Raw genomic sequence first — 22,699 nt, 5'->3', positions numbered from 1 at the left:
TTCTTGTTGAACTAAAGAGTGAGGATAAAATATTTTAAAAGATTAAATGCATTTTTAAGTTAAGTCTCTCAAACCACTTTCTTCTTATACTTCTGTTAAAATTTATTCCTGTGTATTCTGATTTTTGAGAATGGAACTCATGGCACCAGCAGTTTCTTGCTAGGTTTTTTTTTTTCCCTCTCCTTAAAGTTAATTGCTCTTCTGCTATCTAAAGACATTGTGCGAATATTTTTGTAAGCCCAAAATAAATATATAGATTTTTGGTTTAGGAGCCTAATTCCAGTCATTTACTTAAATTTTAAAAGGAGGAAAGTGAAATTTAGTAACTGCTTATCTTTTTCTAGAAAGGAACGTATGAAAAATTTGTATCTTAAAGTATTCCACTTTTAATCCTTTTGTACATTAGGATTGCCTGCCAGTGTAATCTCCGTTTGATTGCTGTCATGCCCCCACAGGGCCGAGTCTGACATGAATAAGTTTACATTCCAGTACTGAGGCATTGCATTCCACCGGGCAGTTCTGACGTACAACAAGAATGTGGAGGCCCATACAGAGGGCAATTTTAGGGACGCACATAGAAGAGGCTTCTGTGCTCCGCAACTGCCTTTCGTGGAAACTCACATTGGTAGAAAGTGCTCTTGAGTCAGTTTGGGTGGGGGAAATGTGGTCACAGAACTTAGAACCCAATGGCCTTACCAGAGTAAGAGCCCACGACACCCTGTCTGGTGTGGCATTACCTGTGGGTATTTATGAAAACTAGGTAAGACTTTATATTCTCAAACATTTTTCCCTTCTTGTTGTGTCTCCTGAACTTGCAAGAAAGTTTCCCAGGCTATTCATTTTTATTTTCCTCTATTTTGCATTATGGAGAAGACAAGTTGCTGTTAGTAATTTTTTTTTGTCTGCATACTTTTGGTATTATAAAGTCATTCAATTTTGTCTCTGTAAAAATCTTGAGCTCACTTTATTTCAATTTTAGGAACAACTTGTAGTTCTTAATTTGTACTGTACTAAAGTTTAGCAAAAGTTTAATTTAACAGGAGTGAAACTCTGGATTGCTAAACTGTTCTTGGAGGCACCACTCCTAAATTAGTTGTACTAAGGAAATAGGAGCATTTAGGAATAATCTGCTTGTTGTGCTGCAAATGATCTTTTCATTATACATTTGCTGTGAGAATTTTTTTTTTTTGAAATATCTCAGAGAACCAATAGATGGACCCAAAGTGAATCTGCATTACTCTGAGTGGTCACCTTTGGTTGTTTAATGTAAGATTATACGGACATTCTGAAGTGCACTGAAGTTGAGTGCTTGAGGCCCCAGCTGTCTAATGTATTTGCACAGAACAATTTGGAAGGATTGAAAATATAGACTATAATAATTAAATCTTTATAGTATGTAGAACCAGAAGACTGTCAGCATTCTTTAAAATATATATACCATACCTTTTTGCCTCTCCTTATCTCTTTCTTTCTCATTTTGTAGCCTTTTAGGAAAGGCTGGTATCTAGTATAGAAAGGGCTAACAGGTTTTTAAATATTCGGGCCAAGTCTCATTAATGGCAGTTACCTACATCTTGCTTGTTTTTGAAAGATAGTTATTCATATATATATATATGTATGCATATTTGTGTCTTGCATAATACGTAAGTATGTACACATAGGAAGATTGAAACTACCAGAAGACCGTGATTAATTGGTAAAAGTACTTTAATTCAAGGTTAAAAAATAAGCCATGTCACTTTATCTTAAATTACTCTCTTTCTTTACTATCTTACTTTAAACATTAATGTGTTTAGATTTTAAAAATACCCCTGTTTATCTTGGTGCATGGCATCGTGAGTGTCACGTCAAAGAAGCAGATGTGGTGCCGGGCGAAGCCCTGGCAGCAGCCATCCAGCCAGGCTCGGTTTTAGAGGCTTGACATCCCGATCTTGGACTGTTCCAGAGTGACCCTCAGGCTCTTGGCCATTTGTAATTTTGCCAAATTTGAATCAACTTCTGAGTTACAAAAGCTGATTTGTATTTTTCACTCAACTAGCTAGTGCGTGGGCCTCACCAACCTCTGAGAATGCACCCTCCAGAAGAGCTCTCTTCCCGCCTGTCGTTGGGCTGGTGCTTTCTGGGCGAGTGTGGTGCACTATAGCAGTGTTCCCTGAGAGGCCCAGGAACTATTCCTCACGAATGCCAAGCTTCTGAGACTAGAGTTTACATTATTGAACGTGGATAAAGGCTCTCACAGAGAGTAACAGAAAGGGAGAGGTCAGTAACAGAACCTGTTATTTCGGCCATCCAAGTTAACTGATGTTCGGGTAGGTTGGCTGAGTTTCTCCAGCTGGGAGGTGAGCACCGAACTGGAGGGGCAGTTCTCGTGGGAAGAGTAGGATGGTTACAGGTTGTACATATTGTCATCACTGGACGCCTTTTTCTGATTCCGAAATATTTCAGGCCCTTTGTAGCACGCTGGATTGTGTCATACTTTCAGGTATGAGATTGAAGGAAAAAATGCTGCGATGCCCTTTACACTATGATTTTTTTTTCGATTCTGAAATTCTGTAAATTCGTTTTGGTTTTGTGACGCACTTGCAGGAGGAAATATGATAATATTTTAATCAGTCTCATGATGCTCACTGTCCTGCCTGTTATCAAAGCTTCTTTTGTACTCGTCTTCCGCAGGATGCAAACTACTTAAGACTAGGGAGTATATTTAGTGAGTTTTTTATAAGCTCTGTATTGACTACAGAGTTTATATTGATTGTATAATGGGTCCAATGATTATTTGGAATTGGAAGCAAAATTGTCTCTGTCTCCCCATATATATGTAAAGATGGGGTGGAAGGGTGGCCTCTGACTTACGGTCAAGGGTAAAATTAAAATGGGATTAATGCTGGATGAAAGAAAAATGTAGGTATAATTGACTGTGTTAAGAATTCTGATTTAAAAATATTTCAGTAATACTTGTTTACTTTTTCTCATCTCTTTCTAGTTTTCCTTCGAACTACAGCTTCTATTACCTCATTGCTTAATTAATGTAGAAAAGAGCTTGGTTCCCGGTTTATCAGTGATATAGTTCGGTCACAAACTTAACTCTCCCTTTGTCCCTAAAGGTTTGTTGTTTTTGGTCAAAGTAGAGTTTCAACTTTTTCTTCCTCAAGTCCTGAGATTTTGACAGACCTAGAGCCATTAAGACAAACAAAAATTCTGTTGCTAAGTTGGTCATATAAGACTTTTAAAAAATGTGTTGTTAAATATGTATTATACACACATACATGCAAAACATAAAACATGCCACGTTAACCATTTTCAGTGTGTGATTCGCAGCATTCATCACAGTCACACTGCTGGGCGACCATCAATCACCACTGCCTGTTTCCAAAACTTAAGTTCCATAACTCCAAACAGAAACCGTCTAACCATTAAGTATTCGTCCAACTCCTGGTGACCTCTAATTTACTGTCTTCCTTTATGAACTTGCCTAGTCTACATATTTCATATGACTGTAGTCATACACAATTTGTCCTTTTGCCGACCGGCTTATTGCATTTCGCGGGATGCTTTCGAGGCTCACCCCTGGTGTTACATGTCAGCAGACCCTTCTGTAGTTTCCACTTTCTGGCTGTTGTGGATGATGCAGTGATGCACATTGGTGTGCGGATATCTGAGTTCCTGTTTTCAGTATTTTCAATACTTATCTAGCAGTGGAATTGATGGATCTTATGGTAATTCTGTGTTTAACTTTAAGGGGAGGTGTCAAGCTGTTTTCCACAGTGACTGCACCATTTTATGTCCCCAGCAGCAAAGTACAAAGGTTCCAGGTTCTTTGCATTCTCTTCATCACTGGTTATTATTATTTTTTAACTGACAGTCGTCCTGGTGGCTCATTTACCTCTGGTATCAGATATGAAATAATATCTCATTGTGGCTTTGATTTGCGCTTCCCTGATGACTAAGGATGTTGAACAACTTCTTACATTTTTTTATTTCAATTTTCAATTACAGTTTATATTTAATAGAATTTTTTTTCAACAGTTATATACCTTACAAAGTGATCCTGCCCAATATTTCAAGTACCCACCTGGTACTATACATCATGATTACAACATTTTTGACTGTACTGTGCTGTACTTTACATCCCCATTACTATTTTCTAAGTACTGATTATTACTTCCTGATTCCCTTACCTTTTTCACCCAGCCCCCTAACTCACCTCCCCTATGACAACCATCAGTCTCTTCTCTGCATCTGTGAGCCTGTTGCTATTCAACTTTTCATGGTTTTATTTGCTAGTTTTGTATCTTCTTATTCAAGACCTTTCCCCAGTTTTTAACTGGGTTGCTTGTCTTTTTGTTGAATTCTGCAAGTTCTTTATATATTCTGGACATTAAACCCTCCTCAAATATATGATTTGCAGGTATTTTCTTCCATTCTCTAGATTGTCTTTTCAGTTTCTTGGGGTTCTTTTGAAGCACAGAAGTTTTTAAGTTTGACGAAGTCCAGTTTACCTGTTTTTGCTTTCGCCTTTTGGCGTCACATGCAAGAGTCTGTTGCTAAATCTAAGGTGATGGGCATTCATCTCTATGTTTTTTTTCTAAGGGTTTTGTGGTTTTGGTTCTTTTATTTATATAAGTGATTTCATTTTGAGTTAATTTTTGTTTATAGTGAGAGGTGGGAGTCCAACTTTATTCTTTTTTGTGTGTAAAGACTATTGTCTCACACATTTGTTGAAGAAACTTTTCTTCTCCCAGTGAATGAACTTCACACCTTTACCAAAATTCAGTTGGCCGCAGACATACAGGTTTATTAGTGGACTTTCGATATTATTTCATTTATGTCTGTGCTTGTGTCAGTACCACACTCTGATTACTGCAGCTTTGTCATAAGTTTCAGACTGAGAGGAGTGAGTCCTCCGGCTTTGTTCTTTTGCAGAATTGTCTGGCTAATTAGGGCCTCTTGCAATTGCATATGAATTTGAACATTGGCTTTCCCAGTTCTGCAAAAAAAGGCTGTTAGGATTTTAATAGGATTGCTTTGCATCTATAGATCACTTTTTATAGTTTCTTATAAGATGTAATAACAAAAAGAATGCATTTGATAGGACTAATTGTCCATTTCTGACAGTGGCACCAAGGGACATTTGTATGTTTGTGTATGTATGTTTGAATGTAAATGAACATTTTAAAAATAATTTTTGAGAACCATACTAAGTATGGTTCTCTTTTTCATTTTCATAGAACAATTTTGGAACAGGAAAGTACTTAAGTGATGACCTAGTCTAACCCGATAATCTTACAAATGAGTAAAATTTAGGTAATGAGAATGGTCAAGTTGGTTTGCTAGAGATCACAGTGATACAGTGAAATACTGACTTTCCTATTCTCTTCATCTTACATGACTTTTTCGCTATGAAGTTTGATACATTATATACCACCATTTATAAAGAGTATTACAAACACAACAGGAATATCCATAGGAGTCACTCAAAGTATCTAATTAACGTGGAAAAATTGATAAAATCTTTCTTTGGAAGTATTTTTTCCTCATTTTCCTCAAAGATAGATTATTAAAAATGATTACTAAAGCCCTGGCTGGTGTGGCTCAGTGGATTGAGTGCTGGGCCTGTGAACCAAAGGGTTACTGGTTCGATTCCCAGTCAGGGCACATGCCTGGGTTGTGGGCTAGGTGCCCGGTGGGGCTTGCACACATTGATGTTTTTAAAAAAAACAGTGTTGACTGGAGGGAAGGGAGGGTTTTTGAAGGAGTGAATGGGCAGGGATGGGAGGTGCAGTAGTAGAACGAGGCAGGATTACCCAGCTTGGCCAGGATTTTCTCTTCATGGTTCTAGTCGTCACATAGCTGTGTCAGAGAGACTCAGTCTGCTCCGGTGTTAAGATGGGAGTTCTCACAGATAGGGCAAAGGTGCTATATCTGAGTATGTTAGTGCAAAGTTTTCAGGAGCAGTGGCCATTTAGTGTGCATATCTACTTAATCACTTGATAGCTAAGGAAAAAGAGTCTTAGGTTGAATACCTTTTCCCTTAACATTTTAGCATAAATTGATTAGAAAATTTAGAAAAGTAAATACACTTTTTAGGTGAAAGAAATTTTAGCCTAAGCCATTTAAGTTATAGAAGAGAATTACATACACTTGATACATTCTTTGGATTTTTTTTGTGATTTGCCATTGATTCAATGCCCACCATCCCTATTGGAATATTGAAAGCTTTGCCAAATGGGATGATTTAAAGCTGCCAAACACAAAACATATTCATACTGGTTCTCCTTTACTTACATTATGAATTTGAAAACATTGTGCTGGAATTTTCCAGAAAAAATATGTGTCTGAAATTTAACAGTTTGAATGGTTCCTTGTCATTCTGTGTAAATATGATTAAAGATAATCTTTCTACAATATGTAGTTCTTATAGTTGATTTTAGTTTTTATTTTTATTAATCTTGAAAGTTGACGAATTCACAATTTATATTTTTTAAATCTTTTTTTTCTTTTCTAGCTTTGGTAAGCGTTCTGCAGGAAGCTTTAGGCGTGGCTGTGAATGCATTGTTTTGGAGCCTTCTGAAATGATCGTGGTAAGAATATTCCTGTGAAGACATTTTTCTCCCCCCTCCCCCAAAGTTATAAAATAAAAGCACTTCACAAACTACTTATAATAGTATAGTATATGTTTCATAAATTTGTATATATTTATAAATTTTATTATAAATTCGAGTTCATAATCATTATAATTATTTACAGGATTATTTACAGTTACATTCCAGAGACCCCCATGACAGGTGAAAATCCACGAAGTAGTGGCATTATATTTATTTTACAATTTATATATTTTAAGGCTTTATAAACCCTTCTCACACTCCTATAAACCTTTCCCATTCTCTTATTAACCTTTCCCACACTCTTATAAACACTTCATATGCTCTTAAGCACTTACTACACTCTTAAAGCTACGTAATTTCAACAACACTCTATATGGGTACAGTATACCACAAAATCTTGCAATATAGTGAAAACTCTGCGATACAGAATTAGATACATATTTTTTTAAAAACCCGCAATACAGTGAAGCCGCAATAAGTGAACCGCGATATAGCGAGGGACGAGTGTAAAAGAAAAACAAAGTACCCGCCTGGCTGATGTAGCTCAGTGGATTGAGTGCCAGCCTGTAAACCAAAGGGTTGCTGGTTCGATTCCCAGTCAGGGCACATGCCTGGGTTGCAGGCCAGGTCCCCTGTTGGGGGCATGCAAGAGGCAACCTATTGATGTGTCTATCACGTACTGATGTTTCTCTCCTTCTCTTTCTGTCTCACTTTCCCTTTCTCTAAAAATATATTTTAAAAATCTTAGAAAAAAGGGGGAGGGGTAAGTACCTACATGTTTGGTGCTTGAACTTTGTGAATCAGTCTATGATAATACTGTGTAATTGAAATTTGGGGAGAATCATTGAATTGTAGGATTTTAGCTGCCCAAATATTGATTGCAATGAGTGAGATACTTAAAATGAGTCACAGTGATATGTATGTATTTAGGCAACAATTATCATAAGTAAATCACTTCAGTCCTTTTACCTAAGTGAAAGAAAATTGGGGAACTAGTTTACTGGTTAAACACCCTGTTGAGATCTTCTCTTTTTAACCAAATTTGTGATTTCAACCCTGTATTTAGATAAGACATATACATAAAAAATGTTAAAAATAGATATTAGCAACATTTTTTGGTGCTTTTTAAAAAAACCTATGACATCCTTCCTTATTACATAAAAGTGATTTTAAGGTACGATAATATGCATTCTTTTTAAAAAATCAGCAACAAAAATAAGATGGGATGGAAGGAACTCCAGTGTAGACATTCAGTTGATACAATGTTCATATTATTCCTCATCAAGCATCCTTTTATTATGAAATGTTGTAAAATAAATGGTGGCCTAATATAGATGACGCTGGAAGCTTTTAATTCACATTTAGTAAAGTGTTTGGTAGAGTACCAGTCTATTTTTAGAGAAGACAATAGGGTTTTTCCCTATGACACAGGAGAGGAATTTCATAAAAAATGAGAACTTCCTCATGAAAGCTAGTGAAAACTTTTGGTAAAATTTTACAAAATTTACTCTCAATTGAGAAAGTGACATGGTAGTGACTAAAGATTTAGGTTGGGAAAAATGTAGGCAGATAAATAGAACCTTGCTGCAACAGGTCTTTTTAATTTTTTAATTAATCAATCAATCAATCAATCAATTAATTAATTCTTAGAGACCAGGGAAGAGGGGGAGAGAGGGAGAGAAACATCACTGTGTGGTTGCCTCTCACCCATCCCCAACTGGGGACCTGACCCACAACCCAGGCATGTGCCCTGATTGGGAGTTGAACCTGCAACCCTTTGGGTTGCAGGCTGGTACTCAGTCCACTGAGCCACACCAGCCAGGGTGCAACAGGTCTTAAAAGATTTTAGATATTTCCTAGAGATTTTGGCCTCCGTTAATGCCATTTTTGGGTTTCTTTGAAGGCTTTTTGGATCTTCAACATTCCTTGAGAATTTTATACTTGCTGGTATTATACACACTACCAGGGTTGCCAGTGTGAGAATAGTTTTAGCATCTAAATATGCCTCTATAGTGAGCAGCTGCATTTCAATTCTATCAATATGATAAGGATTAACATCATGTGACTTAATTCTGTATTAGTCCATTCCAGAGTTTCTGAAATGTTTAAAATGAGGAATTACTATTTTTTAAAATACTGCTATTTATAAAAAAAAGAAACTGAATCTCCAGAATGAAAGTGGAAGGGAAACCCTTTGATAATCTACCAAAGCCATTCTGCTAGCAGTCCTATTTAAGTCATTTGGATTTGGGGATTTTTTACAAACTTACTCATATGCATCAGTGTTTTTGTGCTTTAATTGACAATGGAGCAGTTGCTTTCAAAATGTGTGGTAATGTATCCGGTGAGTTCTTTCACTACTAAATCAGCACAAAGACTACCGAAAATATCCCTTCCTTAGAAACTACAGAAAATTCAAGAATTACCCATATTGTCCTAAGTGGAACTGAAAATGCCTCTTCATAAAAGAAAAGTTACTCAAAACTAATTAGTTCCAGAGAAGTTCCAAAACACTTAAAAGTCTGTTTAGATAGTTCGGCCACAAATGTCTTTGCAAAATGAATGAATATGGACTATCTGTAAGTTTTATTCAGCATTTCATCTTAATATAGAATGTTGTTTTTGAAGAAATGATTTATTTTGGCTTTTTTTAAAAAATCAGGTGGACTATATGGATGAAAATGAAGAATACTTTCAGCGTCAAGCTTCTCATCGACAGTCTCGAAGGAGATTTAGGAAAATTAACCAGAAAGGTGAAAGACAGACAATTATTGACACAGTGGACCCCTATCCTGTGGGCAAACCACCTTTGCCTCGAGGCTACCATACGGTAAGTTTTAACAGTATGACATTTGTATTTGCCTTCAGCTTTTGGGGGAGTTTTGTAAAAAGACATTTACATTTTTTATTTTTGATGAGTAATTCTATGGTATACTCACTCGAATTGCAGATTTTGCTGGAAATATACATAATATGAATAGAACTATTTAAATAGAACATTGAAATAAGGTATCAAAAGATTGTTTAGCCCTTTTATTTCTTAAAATGTTCTCTGAAGATCCGCTTTGTGATCAGTATGTATAAGTAACTGGGATATTTTAAGTTCTTAATCTAAAATTTTAGCCTCCCCCCATCCCAATGACTGGTATCATGCCTGGTTTTTACTCAAAAAAGTAACTATATAAAGATTAAATATTGTTTTTATACTAGCCTGAGAATATTTTCTGAGAATTTTTTGTTTTTAATCTGATAAACTGAGATAAGCATCATTTGAAATGATGCTTTGTAAAATTCTAGTGTAAAGATGGTTGAAATACAGGGTCCAACCTGCTTGAGTGTGGTTGGTAGGGTAATAAATAATATGGGTGAATAATTTATGGTTTTAATTTGAACATTTCACCTAAAATGTCACATGGTGTGCTTGAGTGTGATATTGTTACAGAATTACATGCTTATGGTTTTGTAAAGAAAGATTTTGTAATAAAATTAGTTTTGCTGGGTACTGTATTTCTAATAGGTTCAAAGATCTTCTTAAATTCTTCATTGTCATTTATTCATAAATATTTAATAAGGAAACTATTTTTTATGTTTGAGGAAATCAAGCCACAGATAAGTGATTTATACTAGATCCCAATAGAGGCAGCTTTAGAACTTTATTTTATTTATTTACCTTCCTTTCTTTCTGCTTCGTTATACTATGCCCATATTTTCTGTGACGGCCAATCCAAAAGAGTTGCAAACATGCTTGAGGATTTCTATTTTCAAAAAGAAAGTGTCTTGAATTCTTACACATGTCATAATATGGCCAAAGATGCTCCATCTGTACATGTAATTCCATAATGAAGTATTCATTATATGTGAAATTAATTTTAAAATAAAAATAAGAAAAAATAAAAATAGGTAAATGTCAACTACTTTACAGTTCACATTTGTTTTTCTAATCTATCTTTTTCTTTTTACAAATAAGTATAAGCGCAAAAGGCATGGGAAAATGTATATAGATGTAAAATTATATATTGAGTTTTTTAAACTTTAAGTGATACATTTTATACCTATGCTCCATATATTCTATTTGTGAGAGCTCATTGTGTGGAATATTTACGAACTTTTTGATCACCAGCTACCCGCCTACTTCTCTTACTACCCATGCACTACTTTAATTTAACATGAATTCTAAAGTTAAATCCTTTCATTGAGCTCATTTGAAAAGGGTTGCATTTTGTTCATCATAAAGACAGCTTTGTTTGTCTGTTGGAGAGACTGGTATATATTTTTTAAAAAATCTATGAAAGGTTTTTTTGTTACCATTGTCTATAGAAGAAGGTAGTATTTTTAGTGTTAGTGTAACATCATGGAAGAAGGAAATACAGATTAAAAATGATTGTACATATTAATAGTACAATATATTATGACATTTTAGCCAAGTACTAATATTGATAATATTCTCTCTGCTTTAGAATTATTTTTCCAAACCAAAAAAACAACAACAACAAAAAAAAGAATTCCAAATCAGATTCCATACTAAGGTACTTAGTGGGAATGTCAATTAGTTAAAAGTCAGTGTTAAAGCTGATAGTTTAATTTTATGTTGTAACATGTATTTGGGGGATTGTCTCCATTCCCATGTTTTCATCCTTTATGGAATGCTTCAGTCACTTTCCCTCCCCTCTTTTCATCTAGTTTCTTTTTTTAAATGTGCAGGGTTGTTGTTTTTTTTTTTTTACGAGATTAACTTTTTTAAGTGATTTAAAAAACATATGTTACCTGATCAACAGGTACTTTTGTTAGGGAAAATTCAGGACTAGGATGACAAATTTAACTTGATTGCTAATGGATCACAAACTGGTTAACTAGTAAGTGACATGTTGGTATTAATTTTATTAAAGGAGTTCAGGTTGGCAATGACATGGCTTAAATGAAAATACTGTATCCTGTTTTTTGGTGCAAATTTTGTTTTAATTACATAATACTTACTGTTTTACCTAAATATATGATTTTAACTTAGGAAAACAATTTTGTGCATATGATACCACAGAATAAAAATAATTAAATAAAACTACTCATTAGCTTTAAGTCATATTTACTTATTCTTAACAGAAATATTTCTCTCTGAAAGACCCCTACTAGGGTGTTATTGAGGTTGAAAAGTTTATTGTAAGCATGCATAATCATATTTCACGGGTGATTTTTAAATGATTGCAAGTGCATTTCAAGTGCATGGCTAAAGAACATACTAGACATTATACATACAGCCAATTCTATAGGTCATACTTAACCTAATTTTAACATTATCTTCATTTTGGCAGATGTACTATAGCATGTCTGATAATGTTCATCTTTTCCTTTCCTCCTCTATGGCACTCATTTCATTTTGGCTCAAAGGAATGCACTAAATCTCAGGTATTGTAATTTGTGTGTGGTCTCCTAATACTAACCCGATTTTATTTGTAAATTTGCATTGTAACTAATCAGTTCTAATATTGATATGTTTGCTTGGTCTTGTTCTTTCGTATTTTGGTCTGAATTAGTAAAATCTCTTAAAACTTTGAAACTATCAGGGGCTTAGGTGGTACCACCAGCTGCTTTATTTGTGCAGATCTAAGGATGGAGTGCCCACCTTCTTTGGAGAAAGAATAAAAGTATAACCTGCGTACTTTTAAGAATGAGTGGAGCACTGTTCTTTAACTAACCTGCTTTACAAATAAAGAGGTGAAAGTAGAAAGACAGATGACATAACGGAAGTTTAATTGCTTTTTGTGTGAAAGCTTATGGAAAATTTCCATTAGAAATTTTCATGTTAAATGCTGTAAATGAAAGTTTTAACTTCAGGCATCCCAATGTGAGAGGCATTTGGGGATACCACTGGTAAAATTATCATCAAACACAATAAACCCTTAGTCAAAAAGGAAATAAAAAATCGCTTGTTTTCTTATTTGTGCTTTATTTTTAACCAGATTTCATGCTTTTATTTCTGTATTTTAATCAAGAGGCCTATAATAATACCTTTGCTTATTTCTTTCATGCCAATACATTACTAATTTATGATTTTCAGTGATACTCTTTTGAAGTTTTGGGTCAAATTTGGCGTTACCAGGGAATAACTAAATGGAACCGAAGATTTAAAAACAATTTAAATCTGGAAACTGATTTAAGTAACTAGTAAAATTTTGTGGCTCTGGTTTCTTATTGCACAGGGAAAAGATCATGAATAATTTAATTCACATTTGAAGTCTATCATCAATATAATGTCTTTGGCTATTATAACAACCTTCCCTGAAAGCATGAAATACTTATATAATTTTTCAAATAAAATGAGGCAGATACTTTATGTTGTATGTAAGAAAATACATATTAAAATGCCATAGGTGGTATAGTTTCAATATTGTATTTTAGAAGCACTGTTAATTTTTAAATCATGTGGTAAATCTAAACAATTTTTATACATTTTTTAAGTTTTATATCAGAAGTTTTAAAATCACACCAGTGTTTTGAGCTTTTATCTAGTAAAGGTATACTTTAAAAATATATAACTTAAAATATTAAAAATAAATCAGTATATAATTAATTCTTCTTTTTTTTAATGTGAAAATTACCAGTTAGTCCAGTTCCTATTTAGAACCAGGAATTGAATTTAAAATGTGCACTGAATTTTTATGTATACCTTATGTACACTTTAAAAATGAGATGTGTTGAAGTAGTTTAAAGCAGATTATACTAATTTTCTTCAGAAATGTGAATGCCCGTATAGTCCATGCAGAGTGTTATGAGGACATTTTATCAAGCGTGTGAGGTGTGCCGAGAGACTACGCGTTTTCAAATGCTCCGAGGAGATAAGATTACAGTTGGCTTCCCTTAGCATTTACTTACATTTTGATTATATTCTTAACCTAATTTTGGCAGCAACATGATCATAATTGAAAATACGGGATCCTGTTCTTTGGAAGATTTATTTGAGGCTGTATTTGAGATGGCCAGAAAATAGGATGTAGCGTGAAGTTTGAGTCTCGGAGTGGGTAAAGATTATGGAGGCAGGAGGTATGCAGGTTTCTGGCCGAGCGTGGAGGATTTGGGGACTGGCTTGGGGCTTCAGATAGGTTTCCTTTGTCTCCAGGTTCAGAAGAGGGGGGTAGGTGTGGGAGGGGTTTGTGTATTTTGACCATAATTACAGGCCCTCTCTGCATTCATGAGTAATTTATTCTAGAAGCTTCTGTGGGTAGGGAAATCTGAGTTTCCCAATCAAAATGGACAGAAGAGGTAGTAGGACTTAAGGGGGTGGGGACTGGAGCGATGCAGAAGGTGGTATGTACCTGTTCTGTCATCTTTTGTATTTCTCTTTTATTTTAATGAAAAGTCAGCTCTAACGTCTTCCCAGTTTGCAAAGAGCAAAAATGGTTCCAGGGATATTAGGCTGATGGCTAATAGAAAACTTTCCTGGCTACATGGTAGAGGTTATGTATATCAATGGGTATTTCAAAAGCTTTCAGCCTTTTTTAATTAAACGCTCTTCACACTTTGAAGTCCTGATTGACTTTCCACTCCCACTCCTACTTGCCCCCCAAGAAATGGCTCTGCTTTATGCAAATTTGAACTGGGAACATTTGAACACAGTATAAGAAAGTTTCAACCAATGCAGAATTTTTGAAATAATGAAAACCTATTGTTCCCACACATTTTATTAGTAGTCCTTTACTACATTGTGAAATATATATTTCAGAGCACTGTTTAATAATTATATATTGAATTTTTCAGTAGATTAGGCTTAAAGTTCTTGGTGCAGGTGTATAAAATTAATAAAAATACTGCATAAAATTAATATAAGGTATGTTGAATTAAATGTAGTACTACAGTATTATAGGAATCATTTTTTATAATACACCGTCTATAAATGTGGCACCCATGTAATATGATTGATTCTTATATGAGTTATAAAAATAAGCCCCAGTTTTTTAAGGTTGTTCTTTATAACATATAATCATTATATAGTCATTCCTAGATTATGTCTTATATATCTTGGAAGTAGATTTTTTTTTAAGAGATAGATTTGATTTAAGTTGGTTCCATCTTCAGTAAAGGACTTCTTGATAGGTTTGGTTAGTTTCAGAAATTCTTATTGAGTCCTGGTTGGTGTGGCTCAGTGGATTCAGCTCCAGCCTGAGAATCAAAAGGTCACTGGTTTGATTCCCTGTCGGGACACATGCCTGGTTTGCAGCCCAGGTCCTCAGTTGGGGGCGTGTGAGAGGCAACCAATAGATGTTTCTCTCCCTGTCTTTCTCCCTCCCTTCCTCTCTCTCTAAAAATAAATAAAATTAAAGTCTTAAAAAATTGTTAAAATAGGTGAAAAAATACAATGTTTGTGTAATTATAAACTTCTCTTTGACATTAGACTTTTTTACTTTAACTATTGTTCTCGAATTAGAAATAGGTAATAAATTTACTCATATCATGGCTTTGCTTTGCCACTTAGTATTTATTTAGGTTTATTTTTTACAGAGGTTTTAGTTCAATCTAATATTTGCTACTTAATAGAAAGAGAATGTGTTTTGTGTAATATGTCAATGACTTGTATATCTACTACATTTCTTGAATATTAAAGCCATAGGATTTTAACTTATAACCCACCTGGCTAATTTATTCATATGATATTTTAAAATCTATATGCATACCCAGAAATTATTCAAATATTGGGACAATCTATTAATTTCAGTACTTTCATTCTTCTTCAATTTAAATTCATCAAATATTTCTTTTCTTAATTGAACCTCAAGCCTTTGTCTTAAATATTGTCACCGATGCCTGTTTATGAATTGTAATAGGAGGGAGTTAAAGAAAATTTGTGTATTCTGTTTCTGATATCATACAGAGGAAAGCTCAGCATTTTTTACATGTTTTTATTTATTTAACAAATATTTATTGAATACGCCTCTTGTTTTCAGGTCTGTGCTAGACTCTGGGGCTATAATGGTCTACAGGAGAAACAGAATCTTGCTCTTAGTGACCTTTTAATCTCACAGAGAATACAGAAAAATGTAATGCAGGGGACTGCAGGGCCTGGCAGAAATAATGCCTACTTGAGTGTGGTTGGTAGGGTAATAATATGGGTGTAATAATTTATAGTTTTAATATGAACATTTCACCTAAAATGTCATATGGTGTGCTTGGGCGTGATATTATGTTATAGAATTACATGCTTATGATTTTGTAGTAAAAGTTTGTAATAAAAAAGGGGTGTTATTTCTGCAGATCCTGTATATTATAAACCATAGGGAACTCCATGTGCTAAGGGGCACATACACAGGGCATGGCTGCTTGAATGGCTTTAATGTTTTGGCTCAAAAAAAATATTTTTTAATCCAAGGCTGAACTGGGAAATTAAGAATGGAAAAGGGGGCGTGTGCAGAGGGTGTTAGAGACAAGTGACATATACCCCCCCCAAAAAAAAATTCATAAATTTTGCTATATACTGTTTATCATATTCATGCCTGATGTCTTATATTGCATCAGAGAGTCTTTTTGAAGAGGACTGTAAAAAGTATCCTTTGCTTTTTCACGCTCATTATCAGCAGGTTTACTGGTTCCTCTTCACTTAGATCATGTTGCATTTTAAAATCCTGCAGAAAGCTCCCTGTGGAAAGATCTTTGAACAATAGGTGGACGTAGCAATACTGTGCCATATGTGCTGCAATTTCTGGCAAATTGCAGCATGTTAAAACTGCTGCAGTGGTCTCCATCTCCTTGCTTTGGGGGGACTGTTTCTCATTCTTGCACTTATAATCAGGTATTTATGCTGATTTAATTTATACAGATTGGGAAATTACAATATAGAGTATGTATAGAAATTGAAATGTAAATCAGGAAGCGGTTTAAAACATAAAATGATTTCTCTTGTGCTATTAACAGCATGCATTGCAAATTCATGCAAGGCAGTTGAGAATAGTATGCACTGTGCTGTTTACCCAAGTTTCAGCTTCTGTTAGAGGATGTCTATTTTTATATATTACATCATCTCTGCTGCAGAACTACCGTGTCCACTGGGATTTACTGTTCTTTCATTCCATCTTGAAAGAAAGCTTGTATTGATGTCATAATTGGACCCATCTTTTGGTTGCACTTGGAAATTGAAAGTAATAAGGGTGGGTGTTGTGTAGCAAGTCATGCAATATTTCAAGCAATTTATTTGTCAAAAAGATCACTGCCACTTTGTCCTGCCTCCAGTTCTGAACACTGGTGGCTCTCTGTGCCTGTACATGTTTTAAGTATATTTGGCTAAAATTTAGTGAAGATCCCTTTCATCTTTGTTTCATTTCTTATCATGTGACTTTTTAAATGTTTTAATTATTATTTATTTTTTATTTTTTTGGTCATGAGATTTTGCAGTACTCCATGGTGATTTGAAAAATGTCTCTTTTCTTTGGAAAAATCAACTTTGATATTGAGACCTACTTCCTACCAGTGCTGAATTGATCTTTTTATAATTAAGCTACCAGTTGCAGGTTTTCTGTTTTCGCTATTTGAGATACTGGGTGACTAGAAATGTTCTCTTTGGATTTTGAATCCAGTGTTAAAACATTATTAACTTGAAATACTTTTCTATTAGCTAGAAATTATTGTTGACCTCTGAAAGACACTCTAGCCTTTTATTCAGTTTGTAGGTGTTAGATTTAAATCATTTTTGAAGTGGAATTGTTTATATTAAAATAATTTCAAAATGGCTACTATATGTTATACATATTTATGTCTATAAATTTCCCCCTATTTGCTCAAAAAAATTAGTCATTATCCTTATCTCAGTAGTAAACTTTTCCTTTAAAAAAAAACACTGATTAACAGCCAATATACCTTTTTTAAAAATGGCTTTGTTGAGTTACAATTCACCCATTTAAAGTACATAATAAATGATTTCTCTCTTTTCGTTGGTAAAAGAAAATATAACATTAAATGTACTACCTTAACTATTTTTAAGTTTACGGTTCAGTATTGTTAAGAACGTTAATAGTGAACTTTTGACTGATGTGAGTACAGTGAGTTCACAGATGTGCCCAGCTTCCTGTGTGATTGTTTAGGTTACACATAGGCTGAAAAAAAAACCTTGAAGATATTTTGGAAAATAATAATTGTAGAATCTGTTGGAAAACAAAATGCCTTACTGAGGAATTATTTGTATTAGGGCAGTTTCTTATGGATTTAGTATGGAATCAGGTGTCTTTTTTATTTTTTAAGTCTTCCTTTTTCCCTTTCAAGTGGAACACGGGGATCATTGAATATAATATGGAACTTGGAATTGCTGGCCTAGAAGAGAAATGATGTAGCAGCAGAGTGTGCCAAATATGAAATGTGAATTACTGGTTGGGATAACTGGGGGATTAATTCAGAAGGGAAGAATTTGAGAATGAAAAAGAAAATATTTCAGGTTGTCTTGAGTTTTTATTCAGATGTCTGTGAGGATAGCAATGATATTTGTTCGCCTGTGGTTTTAGAACAGTCCAGAAGGCCTTTGGGAATGTTGAAAAATAAAGTTAAAATCTCAAAATAAATTGTAATATTTTCCTTTCACTATTTATTAGTATACTTTCCCCTTTTTTGCTATTTCTTTATATGTATTTTGAAATTGAACCTTAAAAAGCTGTTTGAATCATCAGGAATTTTAGAATTCTCAGAAAAGTTTTAGAAAAATGATTAATTTACCAGTTGCTAATTTGTGAAACCAGCCTATCCCCAACCAAGTGGGATGTAGAGAATACTTGGGCATCGCTGATGTTCTTGATGGTGTTGATGCCCTTGACCATGGGCATTGTTGATGAGCGCTTGATGGCTTCAGTGTCTTTTTTCTACTTGCTATAAATGTTTGCCTAACTTTTCATACTAACTTGAGTTAGATGGGAAGAGTACGAAGAGCTAACCTTTCTGCAAGTGACTTTTGAGGTTCAACTCAGGTAGTATTTTACGTAATACAGGGTTTTGTCTTAACAGAATCTAAAGACAGCTGATTACTGTGTGTCCTGTAAAAGAGCTAAGAGGCCATTTATTTTCTAGTTCATCTCTTAGAGCAGCGGTTGTCAAACCTTTTTTACCTGTGAACTCCTTAAACCTTTTTGAGGTCTCCCAACAAATTTCTGTCTATATGAGTTATCTATATCAACTATTTGCCATTCTAGAAGTTAAAACTGAAAAAATTTTAAATATTATTTATTCATTAATTAAAAATAATAAACTTATACATTTATATAAAGGTCTTTTAAGTGAAAACTGCATTTTACAAAAGTATAGGAAGAGTGGTATTATTACATACTTTTGCAAATATGTTTAATATTTGGCTTAGTAGAATACAGCCGGATTCTCATATTTACTTCTGTATTCAATTTATGATACGCTCTTCTGGTTGAAGTATATAAAGTATATGAAGAAAATCTGGCCTCACACAGATAGGTAGTTTAAAAGGGAGGAGTGTTTTCATCGTTTTTCAAATAATCTTACTCAAATACTCTTATTCTTATTTCACTTATTTCAAATAATCTTATTCTTATATCCAATAATCTTAATCGTATTCACTACATCAAAGTTTGACAAGTCAGAGTTCCTTAGAGGTCTGCTTGAAATGAGGAACCTATGACCATATCAGTGGACTTTTCTTTTTCTCTTTTATTAAAACCTGGTGTTCTTGCTGACACGTTGAATGTGTCTGTTGACTCCACGCGTGATTTGGAGACATTGTGCATTGGTCACTAAGTTAAGCAGTCTTCCAAATTTTGGCATGTTGCACAATATTTTTTTTAAAAAATCACATTTGGCCCTGGCTGGTGCAGCTCAGTGGATTGAGCATGGGCCTGCAAACCAAGGGGTCACTGGTTCGATTCTCAGTCAGGGCACATGCCAGGTTTGCAGGCCGGGTCCCCAGTGGCGGGTGCGTGAGAGGCAACCACACATCAGTGTTTCTCTCCCCACTCTCTCCCTTCCTTCCTCTCTCTCTAAAGATAAATAAAATAAAAAAAAATCACATTTGTTAAGCCACTACCAGTCACATAGAAAACAGCCTTCATTTTGGGGAAGCTGTCGAGCTCATGGTGTTTAATACAGATTTCCAAAAGTCTAATTTTTTCTTGAAGCTAAAATTTTATTGTTGACAGAGGACTGTCAGCTGTTTTCCTTGCAGTGACAAGTTCGGTTTGTACCTTTTCAAGAAAATATCTGCCAAATACCTAAGTCTGAGTAACATAGGTTGTCCGTTGTTTTTTTCCAAATAAAGATAGTGTTCCATACAATAAACGAAGTGCAAGGGGTCCTTCTGGGCACAGGGTTCTGTGTGACAGCATAAATCACAGGCCCATGAAGCTGGCCTTCACCTTGGTTTCCTGTATAATTTTCCCCCTTACTTCCTTTTCCACCTTGCCACTGAATTCCCTTGTAGGTATTAGTAGAAAATGGAAAGCTTGCAAGGTAACTCTGGATGGAATGAGAAGAGATTTAAAATACTTTACATTAAGTAATTATGTTTTAAATATATTAATTGTATTTGATGGTTACCAACAATCTATTTTGTAATTAGAGTAGTGATTTTCAAAGATATTTTCACTTAATATTTCTCATTTAGAGCATTTTTTCCTTCAGGAATTCAATATTTGAAGTCCCTTTCTGCACGCTCCTCTAAAACTATTCTCTGTCTCCTCATTCCTATTAAGCTAATTATCAGCCAATATGCAAGAGTTTTTAAATATTTAAATTTTTATGCAAAAGTTTGGTATAAAAATATGATATTATCATAACTGTACAGTATCTGTTAAGTAACCTTTAAAAACTAGGTTTGGGTCTCAATGCCATTATTGGTAAGACCAGTTTTAGGTCCCTACCATACCAAACCTTCTCAAAAGATGATCAGTGTGGGTAGTTTTGACATCCTATGGGTGATTAATAGTTAATATGCAGAGTCATCTGGTCTGATTTACTACAAATTGTTTCATTTTGACAGTGCAAAATAAATAACCTAGCAATGTATTTAATGCTTCTTTAGTCTCGAAACTACTGCTTTTCTAGAATTCTCTTCTATGTTTGCTGTCCTCTCCTTTGAGTATTTTCATTTTTACTGGGATCTTTTTTACTTTTGCATCCACTTGTTCTGCTTATTCTGAAGCAGTAGTGGCTAGTTTCCTTCGCCATCACACGCTGGATTTACTACTCATGAGTGTGCTCCGAGATTCGGTGTGGTTCAGTCAGTAAAGAACAATTTCTGAAAAGATAAAGCCCGTTTGGGAATGGCCTGGAAGTGTCTCTGCTTCCCAGATTTGAAATGGCGTGTTTCTCTTGGTGAAAGATAAAATGTCCCTATGAATGTTCTGTGGGGTTAGTGATCACTATAGCTTCTTGAATTATTTCTCACTTAAATTTCTGCTTTAAATGATTGCCTCATTTTCTTTCCAAATATGTTTTTTACCTTTATTGTAAACACTATGCATTCTTGTAGTTCACTTATATTAATCTTACTTGTTTTGGTTTTTGTGTTTAATTTTAAAAGTCTACTGGGTTGAGTGATATATCTTTCTAAATTTTGGTCCAACAGATTTTTTTATTTTGCTTAGTATCCTTGAAATAATTTTTATCCCCTATAAAACACAAGCCATCAAGAAATACAGGTTTGTTACACATTGGCTCTAAGACAATCTTCTAGTAGTCATTTCATATGACGAACAATACATTTTGCTTATGTTATACACAGTGTTGAACTCCTAGGATGACTTTTGAAGTTCACTCCCAATTTCTTGTTTTGTGTATGATCCCTCTTAGTCTTGCGGGTCAAGTGTAGAATGAATGAGTGAGTGCCTTACTCTGTTTAGTGCTTCATTATAGACCTATAGTCATGTGTTAATATTGTGAATTGCTACTTTATGGTCCAACCAGGAGATGTCATCTTACATGAATATGACCCGTCTGGCCAGTTGTGAGCAATTCTAACAATTGTAATTGTTGGATATATAATTCAATATTCTAGTAGTATCCTTTTTAAAATATCACCATGGTAGTAATTAAAATTTTCAAAGTGCAACTAAAATATGAACAGGTAAAATATTCACTGTGCCTTTTTAGAGCTTTTGAGGAGAGGGAGAAATTAGGTATGTGGTTTGGGCTTTGTTTATTCATTTATTTATGAGAGGAAGATTAAATATTGTCACCTTAAGCTCATGTGGTTATATCAGCATCTGACTTCTTTTTCAAGAGAATATTTTAAAAAGTTCTATGGCATCTAAAACATTTTCTATATTGAGACAATCTTCCATGTCCAGGCAAATTTACTTGGAAGCATTTCCTGTCTGGAACATATTTAATTACATCAGAGGGACAGTCACAATTCTATTCCTGGTAATGAAATCCATCAGTTAATGCTTCCATTTATAAATTCTGTCATTTTCTTTTAGAATGAAAAGTCTTGAACCACTATCAAAGCTTGTATGTTTTGATATTTATTTGACTACATTAGATTTTTAAAGTGAGAATGTTTATTAAAAATTAAATTCCTGAAGAGTCAGTAAAGGCTTTGAAAACTGATAGTATCTTGTATGCCAATGTCTCCATTTGGCATAGCTTATCCTAGCTGCTCGGCACTATTTGGTGGTATATTCTGGGAGTCTTTGGATCAAACTCCCAGAATTAGCATTAGCTTATATTTCTAGGAGTGTCCTTATAAGTCACCTGCATTAATGATTCTGTACAAGCATATCTGCACGAGGATCTCAATCCCAGCCATCTACACAACATTAATTAATGGGTTGCCCAAAGCTTAACTGCAGCCAGCTTTTTAGAACATCTTGGAAGAACAAAATTGACTCTTACTGAATGTTTATGACATATACCAGTCAGCTAGGTGTTTTCTCATAGGTTTTGTCAATTAAACCTCCCCCCAGTCCTAACCTCTAGGTAATGGTTGTCTCTACCATTAGGAAATAGGAATGCTGGGGTCAAAGAGCTTAGCTATGGTATTCAATGTTCATGGTTACTCAGACAGAGTCAAACATGGACATAGGCCTTTTCACATTCCCAAAACAAAATTATTTGTTTTAGATGCCTGCTACTTAGGAACCTTGCAAAGAGATACTCTAGCACATAGATTG

At 34.5% G+C, this 22,699-nt stretch overlaps 1 protein-coding gene across 9 annotated transcripts in view; it reads left to right on the top strand.

Annotated features, from left to right (window-relative positions):
• The window catches only part of RAPGEF2 (Rap guanine nucleotide exchange factor 2), a 220,039-nt gene that overhangs the window by 104,570 nt on the left and 92,770 nt on the right, over positions 1–22,699 (top strand). For 7 of the 9 annotated variants that reach the window (XM_036031949.1, XM_036031952.1, XM_036031951.1 and 4 more), the window contains 3 exons: positions 6,506–6,581; positions 9,268–9,435; positions 11,988–12,005. In XM_036031949.1, coding sequence (XP_035887842.1) covers positions 6,506–6,581; positions 9,268–9,435; positions 11,988–12,005 — 262 coding nt within the window. The remainder of the gene's footprint in view (positions 1–6,505; positions 6,582–9,267; positions 9,436–11,987; positions 12,006–22,699) is intronic. The other 2 variants (XM_036031948.1, XM_036031953.1) reach the window with 1 other exon arrangement.

This window comes from Phyllostomus discolor, chromosome 8, assembly GCF_004126475.2.
Source record: "Phyllostomus discolor isolate MPI-MPIP mPhyDis1 chromosome 8, mPhyDis1.pri.v3, whole genome shotgun sequence".
NCBI classification, from domain to species: Eukaryota; Metazoa; Chordata; class Mammalia; order Chiroptera; family Phyllostomidae; genus Phyllostomus; species Phyllostomus discolor.
The sequence above is the reverse complement of the archived record's forward strand: the minus strand, read 5'-3'. Positions and strand labels throughout refer to the sequence as shown.